General features: G+C 44.7%; 1 protein-coding gene across 1 annotated transcript; it reads left to right on the top strand.

Moving 5' to 3' along the window:
• Nucleotides 1-109: 109 nt before the first annotated feature.
• Nucleotides 110-13,347, top strand: LOC113588266 (protein FAM126B). The gene is made up of 12 exons (XM_035523111.1): nucleotides 110-651; nucleotides 1,962-2,055; nucleotides 3,216-3,273; nucleotides 3,553-3,657; nucleotides 4,295-4,474; nucleotides 4,561-4,641; nucleotides 5,926-6,041; nucleotides 10,240-10,335; nucleotides 10,806-10,922; nucleotides 11,623-11,710; nucleotides 11,996-12,146; nucleotides 12,745-13,347. The coding sequence occupies exons 3-12, from the start codon at nucleotides 3,223-3,225 to the stop codon at nucleotides 13,314-13,316; spliced, it is 1,557 nt and encodes a 518-aa protein (XP_035379004.1). The 5' UTR covers nucleotides 110-651; nucleotides 1,962-2,055; nucleotides 3,216-3,222; the 3' UTR covers nucleotides 13,317-13,347.
• The last annotated feature ends 2,951 nt before the right edge of the window (nucleotides 13,348-16,298 follow it).

Here is a 16,298-nt window from a genome sequence, read left to right on the forward strand (position 1 = left end):
AGTCTGCAAACAGCGAAAACTTTATTCCAGACCATGTATATGACACGAAAGCTGAGCGCCAGTCGGGGCTGTACGTCGAGGCTCGAGCCGCCTGCTCGCTGCACTCTCCTTCCACGTGGCCGTCCAGTAGCGGCGCAGTGCGCACGTCCGCGGCGTAGACCGGAGGGGATAGATGTCAGCACGCGAGTGTCCTCGCGCCTGGCCAGTCTTGCGGGCTCGCTGCGTACGCTTACATGCGGTAAAGACGGAGCTGCGTGCTTAGGAGTAGCACGGCCGGAGTGGAGTGCGTTTCGGCTGCACACACACACACTGCAGACTCGCTCAAGGACTCCAGCTACCGTCGCGCGAGGAGCAAGCAGCAAGCAGCCTGCTGCAGCCAGCCCTTGCCTCGCCGCGCCGCGGTCGCCGTGCGTCGTGAGGTCTCGGGCGAAATCACACCGGTGTGTATCACTCACACGGCTGGTGGATTATGAGGGGAAGCGTACGCGTGTGCGTGACCTAGCTAGGCTGCACCGACACAGGCTGCACGATATTCGTCGACAGCAGATATCGGCCACTGGAACTGTTTTCAAGCAAGACGCGATTGCGAGGAAGTTGATACAGGCAAGAATTATATCACCTCTACGCAACGATGAAGTCAGAACCAAATCGGTATGTAAACGCAGCGTTTCCATAATCGTTATGTGTCCCAAACCGGCCTTTCGTGACGGAGGAAACTATTTTAAGAGAACCACGATACTGTGTTTTAGACTGATGGATTGCTCACAGGCGTCTTCGTTATGGCAAAAAATATTGGTGTGGCCCATTCGGAATGGCCGGTGTGGAGCCGCACAGTAAACGCAGGGTGCCTGTCCGCACGCTTGCTGCATTAGCGCACAGATTCTCCTGACCTGGACATCATGGAGCACTGCTGTCTGAACACAGTGTTCTGTCGTGCTCCACTCGTACAGGCCTCGTTCGTTCTGGGAGTCAGTTGTGCTGTATTTGGCCATTGGCCTGTAGGAAGATGCTTACCTAAAGACCTAGATCAGTGCCCTGGCCAAGGAAAAAGGTGTAATACTCTGATTAGGGAAGACTACACACCATCTGGCTAATTTGACAGGATTGAGAGAGATTAGAAGAACCTCTATCTCAGAGAAAGAGTATTAATAATGCAGATGCTAGGATGTCTGCTACATGCAGACGTGGGCAGGTAAGACCGTCTATTTGTCAACACATGCACATGCGTGTGTATCGAGATGCACTGTGGAGCAAATGTTTCGAATTCAACTGTCATTATTGCTTTGTCACACAAAAAAGCAAGGCTGATAAAGAATGCATTTGGAGGGGGGCGTGTGCGTGCGTGCGTGTGTGTGAGCATCCCCTGAGATGGTGAGAAGTGTGTAGCACATGCTCATGTTGGCACGCATGTCTGCAGGTATGGATATCCTTCCCAACATGCGCTGGGTTCACAGTGCAGCCTGTGTGCAGACTGCCTTCGGTTTTGGCGGCGACCTGTATGCCACAGCTGTAGTCAGGACGTGAGATCATGTTTCATTGATCTGCCATCTTTAGCGATGTCTGCTTTAGGTCTGGACTAGGGTCCTGTCTAAGGAACTGAGGGTTATCTTCCCCAGCACTCACACAGCAGCACTTTTATCTTTTGGGTTTTGTTGGCCGCTTCTGTGTTTTTTCTTTTTTCCATTCTTGTGTTGAGCTGCAGTAATGATGAACACTAAGCACTAACGCAAACAGTCTGCTGTAGATCTCAAACCACAGTCCGAGATCTTGTAATTAGGACAGATTGCTTTAAAACACATGGGAACAGCATGTAGCATTCCCTCATATAGTCTTGACCTGAATCGGTTTTTGATGTCTCACACACACACACAAGCCGTAGTAACTGTAAAGGAGGTAACCGTGGTTACTGCGAGGCTGGTGGACTTTGCTGAGAAGCTCCTTTCTGTGATCTTTCCCCTCAGGCCGTTGGGCCAGTGACTGGTATGTTAGCAGACATGATGGAGAGTCAGAATGTGATCTTCCCTCCCCGAAACCACTGAAGCCAGAGTGAGTGAGGTGAGGAAAAAACATTCTGCAACATTAAAGACATTAGAGAATGTTCAAGACATTCTGCAACATTAAAGACATTAGAGAATGTTCAAGACATTCTGCAACATTAAAGACATTAGAGAATGTTCAAGACATTCTAGAACATTAAAGACATTAGAGAATGTTCAAGACATTCTGCAACATTAAAGACATTAGAGAATGTTCAAGACATTCTAGAACATTAAAGACATTAGAGAATGTTCAAGACATTCTAGAACATTAAAGACATTAGAGAATGTTCAAGACATTCTAGAACATTAAAGACATTAGAGAATGTTCAAGACATTCTAGAACATTAAAGACATTAGAGAATGTTCAAGATATTCTAGAACATTAAAGACATAGAATGTTGTGGGCTATTAAGGCTTTTTGGAAGAAAACACTTGTATTCTTACCCTCTTACCCTGGGAGTATGAAGGACCCATATTTACATCTTACTTTAAAATATGATGTGTATCTAAAGTCTAGTCTGAATTGGGGAATGTTCTGGCTAATGCAAAACATAAACATACACCACACACATTGTGATGGGAACGTGTTTGCGTAAGTGGGCCGGCTTGCACTGCGGTGAGCTCTCTGGAAGGTGTAAACACTGTCCTAACCTTGAGTTCACATGAAGTGAAAGAACCCAGAATGCGGCGTCGCCAGAGAACGGAGAGGAACCTCACACACTCTGATCGCCCTTTCTGAGCCTGGCTTACATCAGCCACGTGTACGGTGGCTCCGCTCACAAGGCTGCAGACACGTTTCACTGCTTCCTGATGATGATTGCTACCATTACCACTGTGGAAGATTGCAACCGTCTACACAATAAAACCTCCTCTGAGGACCCGACACCCTCTGTGTTCTTAGTTTGGTTTATTTGGCTGAGGGAGAGCTACCTGACCTCAAGCACCTCCATGCATTTGCATACCATACTGAATAAATGAGTTCCAACTATACCGCACAGCATAAGGATGCAAATAGTTGGTGTAAAGTGTGGGATCTGATTGGTCTTTATGCAGATCCAAGTTGCATATTAATGTTAGGTCAGGGCCATTGGCCAACATTACTGCCCACTGCAGTGTGTATTAAGTGTAATGCTTGTGCTTTATTTTTGCTCAGTGTGAACGCTCTCTTTGCTTAAGGTGGACCATGCTGTGTGCAGAGCGTGGCGTAGTGGAGGAATGGCTTTCAGAATTCAAGGTGGGAGGTTTGCTAGAAGAGAAGTGAATTAGATGTTTCTGTTAGATTTACAGAGAGCTCTGTCATTGTGTTTTTCTCTGATCTACTGCACAGGCTGTACAAAAAATGAGGATTTAACATGTTTTTCCTCAAAATGAGAGAGGAATTACACACTGGCTACTTCACTCATAGAGTGTAAAATTCAACAAATAATCTTTAGTTCATCACTGGATTTTTGATACCGCCATTTTGTGACCTCTGTGAGACTGAGACGGCTCTTCTTACTTTACTGGCCATCAGGCATTACCTGACAATCTGATTCCGGGGTATCCGTGTCGCCTGAGTCTGCAGAAAGATCTGGTGCCAGCACTGTACACAGTTATTCAGGAGCATCCCAGCAGTGAGGTAAAACCTCCACAGTCTGCCCTTTATCCCAGCCACCAATCACACTATTTCTTTACCAGTCGCACTGTTTGTTAACCAATCACACTGTTAGTTAACCAGTTGCAGTGTTTGTTAACCAATCACACTGTTTGTTTACCAGTTGCAGTGTTTGTTTTCCAATTGCCCTGTGTGTTTACCAGTCACACTGTTTATTTACTAATCACACTGTTTGTTTTCCAATAGCACTGTGTGTTTACCAGTCACACTGTTTATTTACTAATCACACTGTTTGTTTTCCAATAGCACTGTGTTTACCAGTCACACTGTTTATTTACTAATCACACTGTTTGTTTTCCAATAGCACTGTGTTTACCAGTCACACTGTTTATTTACTAATCACACTGTTTGTTTTCCAATAGCACTGTGTGTTTCTAGCTACAAGCTCTTGTTTGTCTGTTCTGAAAGTGTTCATGCTCCTCACAGTTGTGTTCACTCCACAGGTTCATCTACTTGGCCTTGGACGAATAAGCGCCTTGTTTCACTCCTTTTCTCATTTCGTTCTTCTTTTCTCTCTCACGCTTGTTTGGTGCTCTCTCTGTCTCTCCCTCTTATTTCTTAATCTTCTGCTAACTCACACCGTCCCGTCATGGCTCCACAGCTCCTTGCCCCGGTGTGTCACCAGCTGTTCGAGCTGTACCGTAGCCCAGAGGTTGGCCTGCGCCGCTTCACCCTGCAGTTCCTGCCTGAGCTTGTCTGGGTGTACCTGCGCCACACGACCGGCAGAGAGCACCATCGCAACGGCTGTGTGGAGGCCCTGCTGCTAGGCATTTATAACCTGGTGAGACGGTGGGGCGTCTGGGCTTTGAGTGTGCTGTGATGCTCTCTCTGACGTTTCGCTCTGTCCCTTTTCATACTGGTCTACAGGAGATCGTGGACAATAAAGGCAACAGTAAGCTCTTGTCCTTCACTGTACCAAGTCTCTCCAAACCTTCCATATACCATGAGGTATGTGCTCATAAAATGCTTCAGATTAAATATTAATGATCCAGAGTACTGCAGATAATTAACATTGGACCAGAACCATCTTAGAGAAGACTTGGAGAAGAATAAAATGTTTGGTTTCATTTTACATGTAACGGAAACTCGCCACACAAAACTCTTATAGATTTGGTAAACTAATAAAGTGAATGAATTAATTGGAAAAACAAAGTCTGTTGAAAGTTTTTCCTTTAAACCACATATTCTGGGGAGGTACTTGTGGATGTGGATTTATGTGTTCTGAGAGCTCATCTGGAAGTTTTTATGGTACAGCACTCCTGAAACCCTCCATTCCCGTGATGACTGTTGGCTTTTGAGCTTACACAGCACTGGTTTCTCACCTCCACAAAGCATTCGACATTCTAGACCATACACTCGACATTCTAGACCTTACATCCTACATTCTACACCTTACATCCTACATTCTACACCTTACATCCTACATTCTACACCTTACATCCTACATTCTACACCTTACATCCTACATTCTAGACCTTACATTCTACATTCTAGACCTTACATCCTACATTCTAGACCTTACATCCTACACCTTACATCCTACATTCTACACCTTACATCCTACATTCTACACCTTACATCCTACATTCTACACCTTACATCCTACATTCTAGACCTTACATCCTACATTCTAGACCTTACATTCTACATTCTAGACCTTACATCCTACATTCTACACCTTACATCCTACATTCTAGACCTACATGTTAGTCCCTACATTCTAGATTCTACGTTCTACATTGTAGACTCTGCACTCTACACTCCACCTTCTAGACTCTACATTCTAGACTCTTACCATTCTTCATTCTACATTCACGATTTAAGACTCCAGACTCTACATTCTAATAATGTCAACAGGAAGCAACCATTCTATGTGCAAAAATGAACACACAGAATGATTGCTTGTTATATCGCCTAAAAAGAGTTTAGTTAACAGTCCCAGCTGAGGTTAATTAGTACAAGAGCTGAAAACCACCAGAAGTGAATAGAATGCTGTGAAAGCTTGGGAACATCAGGCTGGTTACATGTGTTTCTGATGATTAGTCTCTCTAAGATTCACTGGCTTTCTGTCACAGTAATGTCAACAGAAAGGGCTGTGTCAGGAGTCCCTGCAGTCAGTGTTTTTCCTTAATTGCGCCTCCTAATCACCCCCACACGTGACGCCAGTGACAGTGAACTGAGAGCGCGCGGCCGTGCTGTTCCTGACATCACCCGTGCTGTATTGTGCTGCAGCCATGCAGTCTAGGTACCATGGCTCTCACGGAGGGGGCCTTGAGTCAGCATGACCTGATCAGGGTGGTGTACAGCGGCCTCCTGCCCCAGAGAGAGACCTTCACCTCCCAGAACAGGTACGGTGTGGCTGCACCTCCGGTACCAGCCTCGCTTTGTGCATTATTGTCATTATTGTTTCTGTTTATTAGTGTTCTTGATTGTGTGAACTATGTGAATGTTTGCCTCTTTGGCCTGTGCCTCATCCCCCATATCCTGTCAACTTGATGTTCATGTTGCATGTCACTCTGCCTCTTGGCTACTGCTGGTTCCAGCTTGACTTTAGGTCCTGTCACACACATTTGACTCACACTGGGTCCGTGCTGAACCTTCGCTTTTAGCTTCTACCCAGCCAAAGGCTGAAAAATGCCCCCTTTTCCCAGGATGAGATTAAAGTCGTCTTCTTGCCCTTGGTCATGTCTGTTTTATCCTGACCTGCTGATGAGAGAATCCCCATCGGCTCTGGGCTTTATGTTGGGCTCGTGGTCTTGGAATGTACGATCCTTATTGGACCAGTTTTGTAACAACTTGTTTGCTATGAACTTTTTGGATGCCTGAAGATGGATGTTTTGAGTAATGTTTACCTTTGTAGATCAGTCGAAAGCAGCTGTTCAGTTCCTACTGTGAGCAGTCACATTAGCTTGGGTCCCCTTCTGAACTGTTCTTACATTCCGAACTGTTCTTACCTTCATAGCTGTTCTTGTTTCTTTTTTTTACTAATTGTTCAAACAAGTCACAAATAAGTCAAGCAGGTTTTAGAAACCAATGTATCGTACAACCACATATAATTTTAAGGATAATTGTTTAATACAAACACAGACCTGCTTGCCATGTGACTGCACCTGAGTCCCCTTTGTTTTATTTATGACATTTCTGGCATTTGTGTTTTGTGGGAGAACTGTGTCTAGAGTGCAGTGTTTGATTGTTTGAGTGCACTTGTAGGATTAAGTGTTATTATTCTAGTTGTATCCTAGGACATGGGGTAACAAAGTATAAATATGTTCTACTGGCTCTGGGTGTATTTGTGTCACTCTAGGTTTGAGGTGCTGTCTTTTATGGTTTTTGTGTGTGTGTTTTATGGGGGGTTTTTGTGTGTGTTGCTCTAGGTTTGAGGTGCTGTCTTATGTTTTGTGTGTGTGTGTGCGTGTGTGTCTAGGTTTGAGGTGCTGTCTTATGTTTTGTGTGTGTGCGTAGGTTTGAGGTGCTGTTTTATGTTTTGTGTGTGTGTGTCTCTAGGTTTGAGGTGCTGTCTTATGTTTTGTGTGTGTGTCTGTAGGTTTGAGGTGCTGTTTTATGTTTTGTGTGTGTGTGTGTGTGTGTCTAGGTTTGAGGTGCTGTCTTATGTTTTGTGTGTGTGTGTGTGTCTCTAGGTTTGAGGTGATGTTTTGTGTGTGTGTGTGTGTGTGTCTCTAGGTTTGAGGTGATGTTTTGTGTGTGTGTGTGTGTGTGTCTCTAGGTTTGAGGTGATGTTTTGTGTGTGTGTGTGTGTGTCTCTAGGTTTGAGGTGATGTTTTGTGTGTGTGTCTCTAGGTTTGAGGTGATGTTTTGTGTGTGTGTGTGTGTGTGTCTCTAGGTTTGAGGTGATGTTTTGTGTGTGTGTGTGTGTGTCTCTAGGTTTGAGGTGATGTTTTGTGTGTGTGTGTGTGTGTGTCTCTAGGTTTGAGGTGATGTTTTGTGTGTGTGTGTGTGTGTGTGTCTCTAGGTTTGAGGTGATGTTTTGTGTGTGTGTGTGTGTGTGTGTCTCTAGGTTTGAGGTGATGTTTTGTGTGTGTGTGTGTGTGTGTGTGTGTGTCTCTAGGTTTGAGGTGATGTTTTGTGTGTGTGTGTGTGTGTCTCTAGGTTTGAGGTGATGTTTTGTGTGTGTGTGTGTGTGTCTCTAGGTTTGAGGTGATGTTTTGTGTGTGTGTGTGTGTGTGTGTGTCTCTAGGTTTGAGGTGATGTTTTGTGTGTGTGTGTGTGTGTGTCTCTAGGTTTGAGGTGATGTTTTGTGTGTGTGTGTGTGTGTGTCTCTAGGTTTGAGGTGATGTTTTGTGTGTGTGTGTGTGTGTGTCTCTAGGTTTGAGGTGATGTTTTGTGTGTGTGTGTGTGTGTGTCTCTAGGTTTGAGGTGATGTTTTGTGTGTGTGTGTGTGTGTCTCTAGGTTTGAGGTGATGTTTTGTGTGTGTGTGTGTGTGTCTCTAGGTTTGAGGTGATGTTTTGTGTGTGTGTCTCTAGGTTTGAGGTGATGTTTTGTGTGTGTGTGTCTCTAGGTTTGAGGTGATGTTTTGTGTGTGTGTGTCTCTAGGTTTGAGGTGATGTTTTGTGTGTGTGTGTCTCTAGGTTTGTGGTGATGTTTTGTGTGTGTGTGTCTCTAGGTTTGAGGTGATGTTTTGTGTGTGTGTGTCTCTAGGTTTGAGGTGATGTTTTGTGTGTGTGTGTCTCTAGGTTTGAGGTGATGTTTTGTGTGTGTGTGTCTCTAGGTTTGAGGTGATGTTTTGTGTGTGTGTGTCTCTAGGTTTGAGGTGATGTTTTGTGTGTGTGTGTCTCTAGGTTTGAGGTGATGTTTTGTGTGTGTGTGTCTCTAGGTTTGAGGTGATGTTTTGTGTGTGTGTGTGTCTCTAGGTTTGAGGTGATGTTTTGTGTGTGTGTGTGTCTCTAGGTTTGAGGTGATGTTTTGTGTGTGTGTGTGTCTCTAGGTTTGAGGTGATGTTTTGTGTGTGTGTGTGTCTCTAGGTTTGAGGTGATGTTTTGTGTGTGTGTGTGTCTCTAGGTTTGAGGTGATGTTTTGTGTGTGTGTGTGTCTCTAGGTTTGAGGTGATGTTTTGTGTGTGTGTGTGTCTCTAGGTTTGAGGTGATGTTTTGTGTGTGTGTGTGTCTCTAGGTTTGAGGTGATGTTTTGTGTGTGTGTGTGTCTCTAGGTTTGAGGTGATGTTTTGTGTGTGTGTGTGTCTCTAGGTTTGAGGTGATGTTTTGTGTGTGTGTGTGTCTCTAGGTTTGAGGTGATGTTTTGTGTGTGTGTGTGTCTCTAGGTTTGAGGTGATGTTTTGTGTGTGTGTGTGTCTCTAGGTTTGAGGTGATGTTTTGTGTGTGTGTGTGTCTCTAGGTTTGAGGTGATGTTTTGTGTGTGTGTGTGTCTCTAGGTTTGAGGTGATGTTTTGTGTGTGTGTGTGTCTCTTGGTTTGAGGTGATGTTTTGTGTGTGTGTGTGTCTCTAGGTTTGAGGTGATGTTTTGTGTGTGTGTGTGTCTCTAGGTTTGAGGTGATGTTTTGTGTGTGTGTGTGTCTCTAGGTTTGAGGTGATGTTTTGTGTGTGTGTGTGTCTCTAGGTTTGAGGTGATGTTTTGTGTGTGTGTGTGTCTCTAGGTTTGAGGTGATGTTTTGTGTGTGTGTGTGTGTCTCTAGGTTTGAGGTGATGTTTTGTGTGTGTGTGTGTGTCTCTAGGTTTGAGGTGATGTTTTGTGTGTGTGTGTGTGTCTCTAGGTTTGAGGTGATGTTTTGTGTGTGTGCGTGTGTCTCTAGGTTTGAGGTGATGTTTTGTGTGTGTGCGTGTGTGTCTAGGTTTGAGGTGCTGTCTTATGTTTTGTGTGCGTGTGTGTCTAGGTTTGAGGTGCTGTCTTATGTTTTGTGTGCGTGTCTCTAGGTTTGAGGTGCTGTCTTATGTTTTGTGTGCGTGTCTCTAGGTTTGAGGTGCTGTCTTATGTTTTGTGTGCGTGTCTCTAGGTTTGAGGTGCTGTCTTATGTTTTGTGTGCGTGTCTCTAGGTTTGAGGTGCTGTCTTATGTTTTGTGTGCGTGTCTCTAGGTTTGAGGTGCTGTCTTATGTTTTGTGTGCGTGTCTCTAGGTTTGAGGTGCTGTCTTATGTTTTGTGTGCGTGTCTCTAGGTTTGAGGTGCTGTCTTATGTTTTGTGTGCGTGTCTCTAGGTTTGAGGTGCTGTCTTATGTTTTGTGTGTGTGTGTGTGTCTCTAGGTTTGAGGTGCTGTCTTATGTTTTGTGTGTGTGTGTGTGTGTCTCTAGGTTTGAGGTGCTGTCTTATGTTTTGTGTGTGTGTGTGTCTCTAGGTTTGAGGTGCTGTCTTATGTTTTGTGTGTGTGTGTGTGTGTCTCTAGGTTTGAGGTGCTGTCTTATGTTTTGTGTGTGTGTGTGTGTGTGTGTCTAGGTTTGAGGTGCTGTCTTATGTTTTGTGTGTGTGTGTGTGTCTCTAGGTTTGAGGTGCTGTCTTATGTTTTGTGTGTGTGTGTGTGTGTGTCTCTAGGTTTGAGGTGCTGTCTTATGTTTTGTGTGTGTGTGTGTGTGTCTCTAGGTTTGAGGTGCTGTCTTTCCTCATGCTCTGCTATAACTCTGCTGTGGTCTACATGCCTGCATCCTCTCAGCAGTCAGCCTGCAGAATGAGCTCACGGTAATACTCTCCCCTGCACTTCTAACCCTCACCCTTCTCTGGAATAAATTCTTTGTCGGTCAGTCTGTCTTTCTTCATTTCTTTCTGTTTTGTTGATTTTGTTTCTTTGTTTCTACATTTTTGTGGCACCTTGCTCATGCACAGGGTCCTACTCTCAGTCCCCTCTCTCTCCACCTGTCCCTCCACCTGTCTCCCTTCATGTCTCCCCACCTGTCTCTCCACCTGTGTCCCCACCTGTCTCTCTACTGGTGATGGCTTGCAGATGCACATAATAAATAGAATGATTTCATGAATATGCAGATGCTTATATAAACAAGTCTTTAACGATTTCATGAATAAACATATCATTGCTGATTCCATGAATAATCACGTGTTTAATGATTCTCAGTGAGGTGGGCGTGTCTTTCTTGTGCTTTTCTTCCTCTGTTTCCATCTCACGGTCATCAAAACGCCACCCTTTTATTGCTTAGATTGTGTGTGTGCGGTTACCCGCGGCAACAGGAGAAGCTGTGGAGGGAGTCGTGCAATCGCGTGCGTCTGGACCCAGAGTTTATGGTGCAGATGCTGAGTGCAGTGTATCATGCCATGTGAGTTCACCTGCACAGCTAGCTCGCTCGCTCTCTCTCTCTCTCTCTCTCTCTCTCTCTCTCCTGCACCCCCCCCCCCCCCCCCCACACACACACTCCTCCCAGCACTCTCACTGCATCTGCTAGCTGCTCCACCCCACTCCGAATGGGCCGGTTCAGGATTTCCACTCAGCACTGCCCCCTGTCTGAGCGAGGGAGGCATTACACCTGTTGCATCAGGCTGTGCAGTAACATTTTCTCAGAAGTGTGTTGTTGCTGGTGCGTTTCGCTTGTTGGGTTTGATTCCATGCCAAAATGTTTTATTTATTTTGCCAAATGCCTCGTTTCACAGTTTTTTTAATCAAAATCTGCTGATTTCTTCGAACTCCCCCGTGGTAGAGGTGCCAACGGAAACTCACAGAGCAAAATTAATTACACACTTGAACAGTCTCAAGATGGCTTGGCTGTGCTTGCCAGAGGAGAAATCCACATTTTGTCTCACTGTCTGTGTCCATGTTTCAAAAGCAGAGACAGGGAGTGTAACCAGTGCAGGACCGAGCATGTGGGCAGGGGTAGCTCAGCAGTTACGGTCCCAAACATTTTACTCTGTAACAATTGTAAGTCGCTTTGCATAAAATCGTTTGCAAAATGCCGTAAATGTCAAGTGTACGTTTGATGTGTAGTTTGTGTATCACTTGCTGATCGTTTGCCCTTAATACAGATACAACGGTCAGTGGGAACTTGGCAGAGAGGCACTGGAGGACATCTTGTATCGAGCCCAACTAGATCTCTATCCCCAGCCACTACTGGTAACAGCTTTACTGTAACGGATAATGACACGCGACAGTAATGAGGCCTGACACTGTCCTCTCACATCACTGAGTTTGAAATATTTTGTGTGCTATGGCATGACTTTGTCCAGCAGATGTCAGCAAAATCACTTATGTTTGACAGATATTCTTCACATAGTCATGCACAGATGTTCAGGTGAAATGATGTGTATTACAAGCCTGCTTGCAGAAATAAACCAAAGTAAACTATTCCTGAACGCCATCTTTCAAACGTACGTCTGTCTCTGCCTTCTGAAATTTTAGTTAGCGAATGCTATGACTCGCTCACTGCCGTCACGACCACCAGAAGGTGCACGGAATCTTCTAGAGGTTGAGGCCACGCCCACAAACAAGCGAGTGTCACAGACGGCCATCACTGCTGCCTCCATCCGCAGACTGCGTTGGAAACGAGAGGGTACATGTGTACACACTCACTCACACACGCACACGCGTGCCTTCGGGGTGCTCGGTGTCTTCACCTTGTCTGCTCTCTATGTCTCCCTCACTCCCAGCCATCTCGACATCAGGCGGGGAAACCAGCCAATTCAGGAACACGTGGGTGAACAGAGTAGAAACCGCCATGGCGGAACCACGTTTGTGGTCCGTAGAGTGCGTTTACTGTCCCAGCCTTTAGATCGAGCCTGTCGGCCAGAGATGAGTTGTGTGGATTGGATTTGTTCTCCTGATGGGGTCTGTTGTAACGAAAGTTTAGCACATTTAGGGATGATGGCGTCTCTGGACATATTTCACGAAAGCATCACAACAGTTTTGAAAAGGCAAGAAAAATTGTGCTGTGATAAATAAGTTGTTTATTCACACAAAGAACCACTGCTGTAAACTGAGCCCTGAGTTACACCCAAATTCAGCATCATGGTAGATTTCTACAGTACCCTAGTAGGACTGGCCAAGTAATTTTACTGGGCAGAGTTTGAGCCCCTGTGCTGAGGTAAGTGATGGATTTGACCACTGACCACTGCTAACCCCCCCCCCCCCCCCCCCCCCCCATGTCCCAGATGCCGACGGCTTGAGCTGTGGAGAGGACTCGTTCGATCCAGACGAGGGCTTCTCCTCGGGCGCCTCCAGCTGCAGCCAGCCCAGCAGCATGAAGCGGGACCGGGCCGCGGGGGGTCGGCCGCGCTGGGAGTTGGCGGCGCGGCCGCGAGGGAGTGCGGTAGCCAACGCCCGGGCCGCGCTGCGCCAGGTCCACCAACGACGCCAGTCCCCACCTCTGGCCATTACCCTCCGCACCGCCGAGAGTAGCCCGAGTCCCAGTCCCAGCACGGCGCGCAGGTTCCTGGACCCGCACCGCGTTCCTGCCTTCGCCGGTCCACTGCCCAGAACCGGCAGCACGTCCTCCAGTAAGTCCCTCGACTGCACGGGCCTCAACGGCTCATCGGGGCCGACGGACAGCCTGTCACTGGGCAGCCTGGGGGCAGACAGAGCCCACTGTCTGTCCGCCGTTAGCCTGCAGGAGGATCACCTTGGCCGGCCAACGATGAGCGAGGATCTCCTGTCCTCTGGAAGCCCCCTTTCCAAACAGTCGCGCTCCTCCAGTTTTAATATGCAGATTATATCACAGGTGTAGATTAAGTTCGCAGGGCTGAGGTGTGTGTGTGTGTGGGGGGGGGGGAGGGTGTGTGTGCACGTGTTGTGGAAACGTTGAGGACTGAAACGTAACGTGCATGTGTACCCGCATGTTCTTCTGTATGTGTGTTTTAAATGTGTGTGCAACAGGTTTCCTGGTGTGCGTTTGTGTATGAGTACGTGTGTGTATGTGAGACAGGGAACGTGTGCATGTTTGTGTACATATATGTGAATAAACTTCACTGACATCATTATGCACTGGAGGTTTGCGCGGAAGAAATTAGTGTTTTGCACAGTAAAAACAGTCCCTCTTGTGGATATGTTTAGAAGTGCACGTGGTTTGAGACTGTTATGGCACATTAAAAACATACAAGAGGAATAACACCTTACAGGTTCTGCTGTGTCTGAGCAGTGGACTCGAGAACTGACAATCATGTGAATTACATGCTGAGTGGCCTGACGATGCATGAGCCAAAGACTTTTATTTGTGTGTCTCTACGAGAGAAGAAGCTTCTTCCATTTCATAGTTGTAAGTGGTACTGCCAGATTCTTCTCCAGTCTTCTGTGCTCCTGACACATCAGGACACACTAACATGTGCACAGCCTCAAAGAATCTATGGAAAACCTACATTGTGAAATGAAATATATATGTTGTACTTTGGAACAAGTTTATATCCAGAAATTGTGTACATTTATGTAAATGAATATTGTAAGATAGAAAGAGTATATGCTGTCAGAATATCTCTATATTGCTTGTACAGGTATGAAGATCTATCTTGTTAATGGTGAATAAATATATTGTGATGTTCTATACGTTCATTAAAATGTGCTGTTCCAATTGACTTAAGACAGAGTCTACCAAGTACATCGACATACTGACATTTCTGCAGCAATTGACCAGCAGAAGCTGTAAATGCATAAGTCTCCTGCCATTTATTTATTTACTGTCGAGAACACAAAAGATACATGATAGATTTATTCAGATAACCAAAATGTATATGTTTACGTAATGTTAGGGATAAGCCTGAGATATATATTTTTGAATATATTCTGTTTGTTTGTTTGCAGAGAGAGTACCTCGTTCACCGTGGTAATTGATGTCTGCGAGCCCCTTAATATTATGCTCATTCAAAGACTATAGAACACAAAAGATAAAAATCACAATGGATCACATAAGATAAATACAACATAAAAATTTTGTATATTGACCATAAAATATTTGTAGGGTTAGTGCTTATGGGTTTATGTTAGACCACGTTTAATACATTTTATAACATTTTAATCAAGAAAATATCTATTGATGGGGGGAAAAAGAAGATGAAAAAGTGTTTTGTGAAACCTAGTTTCTGTCAGGGGTTGCTTTATTGCGTGTGATGGTCTTTATGTGGTTGTGTTTGCTTTTAAACACTAATACTTTAGTAGATCGAATCACGTCCTGGTGTTGACGCTCAGTTTGAAGATTGCCCACAAAGGGGCGGCATTAACACTCAATTAGCTTTAGTGTGCCATATTGACACAATACAGGCACAAAACTACAATGACAAACGGAAACGTTTCACAAACAAATCTATTAACATTCATTAGGGAAAGACTTTGCTAGTCATCTTTTCATTGATTAAACATTTTACTTGATTATTACAATTCCTAGTTAGCTGATGTATGAGTGCAATAGTTTCTGCCTAATTTAAGATGATATTCTCATTTTAGGGTGCTCTGTTTTACGTCAGTAGGAGTGCTAAGATGATCACAGCTTACTGCTAATCATGTCAGTACTGATTCACTTAAACTTTGCTGAGATTATAAACAAGAATATAATATAATATAACGTTTCCCCCTCTAGGCCAATATCTATAGTGCAGTTGCAATGAGAACAGAACAGCATTGAAGTATTAAAACTACAGAAACGGGCAATGCATTGAAAGTTTGTAAATATGCATACATTTTCCTCAGTTTGGACAGAGCACTCTCCACCATTTCACTGCGAGTTATACTGTGTATGACTATGTATGTGACGAATAAACCAAACTTGAACTTGAAATATGAATATGTAAATAGAACGTGTAGGCTAGCAGCCTATGTAATAGTAATGTTGGTGTCATATTTAGGCCCCTTAAAGTAAACCGACCAGCCATTTAGTATCTTACACGTTGTTATTTAACTGATCCTGAATAAAAACAACCTAACATGTGATATTTACCTATAACATTAATAACTTTCGTAGGTTTTACATGCGTATGCATATTCTGAATAGTGAATACACGATAACATTATACCACACCAGGGTTAATTCAGAAGGAACCCAAAATTGTACAGGGACAAAAACTCTTCAGGTCAACAAACGAATTAGGCGTTGGAATCGTGCCAAGTTACCTACATATGTTTCACTTCTTCAGTAACTTCCCCCTAATACGTTTCTGTTTGCTACCATAATTTAATCGTTCAATTTCCATTGGGATTTGTGGTAACACTAAATAGGCTACAAATCGACAATACTGCGTCTGATTTGTACGAGTTATAAATAATAATGCATCAACTGAGTAAAATTATTTTTTTTTTCGCCAAATAATTATTAAAAAATACAAGTGGGTCTTAGTATATTCATGCAACTGGTATCATTGTGTACTGGACGTGATGGCTCATACACAACCACCACCCCGCAGCGTGCTTAGGGAAATGGGCGTTGTCTGCCGGACCATGCTTGAACACCATTGGTCCATCGTTTTCTCTGCCAATCAAATGTTTCAAACGGCCCCTACGTCACACGCTGCACACTCGCTTGTCCTTCATTGGTTGTTGGGGCGCTGTCGTTGCCACGCTGCGCGGCGGGATTTTCAGATGTCAGGGCGTTTATGGCAGTAGGCTGTTTTATTTTGTTTTCCTCGTTACCTGTCGGGTTTTGCAACGCATTGTTTCCCGCTTTGACAGCTAATGTTGTTCGACAGGAAAAAAAAAAAAACGAATTGGTTGCAAATCTGTGACACAT

Source organism: Electrophorus electricus, chromosome 26, assembly GCF_013358815.1.
Source record: "Electrophorus electricus isolate fEleEle1 chromosome 26, fEleEle1.pri, whole genome shotgun sequence".
Taxonomy (NCBI): Eukaryota; Metazoa; Chordata; class Actinopteri; order Gymnotiformes; family Gymnotidae; genus Electrophorus; species Electrophorus electricus.

Bases quoted from the DNA above. Each gene is read 5' to 3' on its own strand.
- LOC113588266 (XM_035523111.1), top strand. From the start codon at position 3,223: ATGCTGTGTGCAGAGCGTGGCGTAGTGGAGGAATGGCTTTCAGAATTC. The intron at 4,475-4,560 runs GTGAGACGGTGG...ACTGGTCTACAG, and splicing joins TGCTAGGCATTTATAACCTG to GAGATCGTGGACAATAAAGG. The intron at 10,336-10,805 runs GTAATACTCTCC...TTTATTGCTTAG, and splicing joins GCCTGCAGAATGAGCTCACG to ATTGTGTGTGTGCGGTTACC.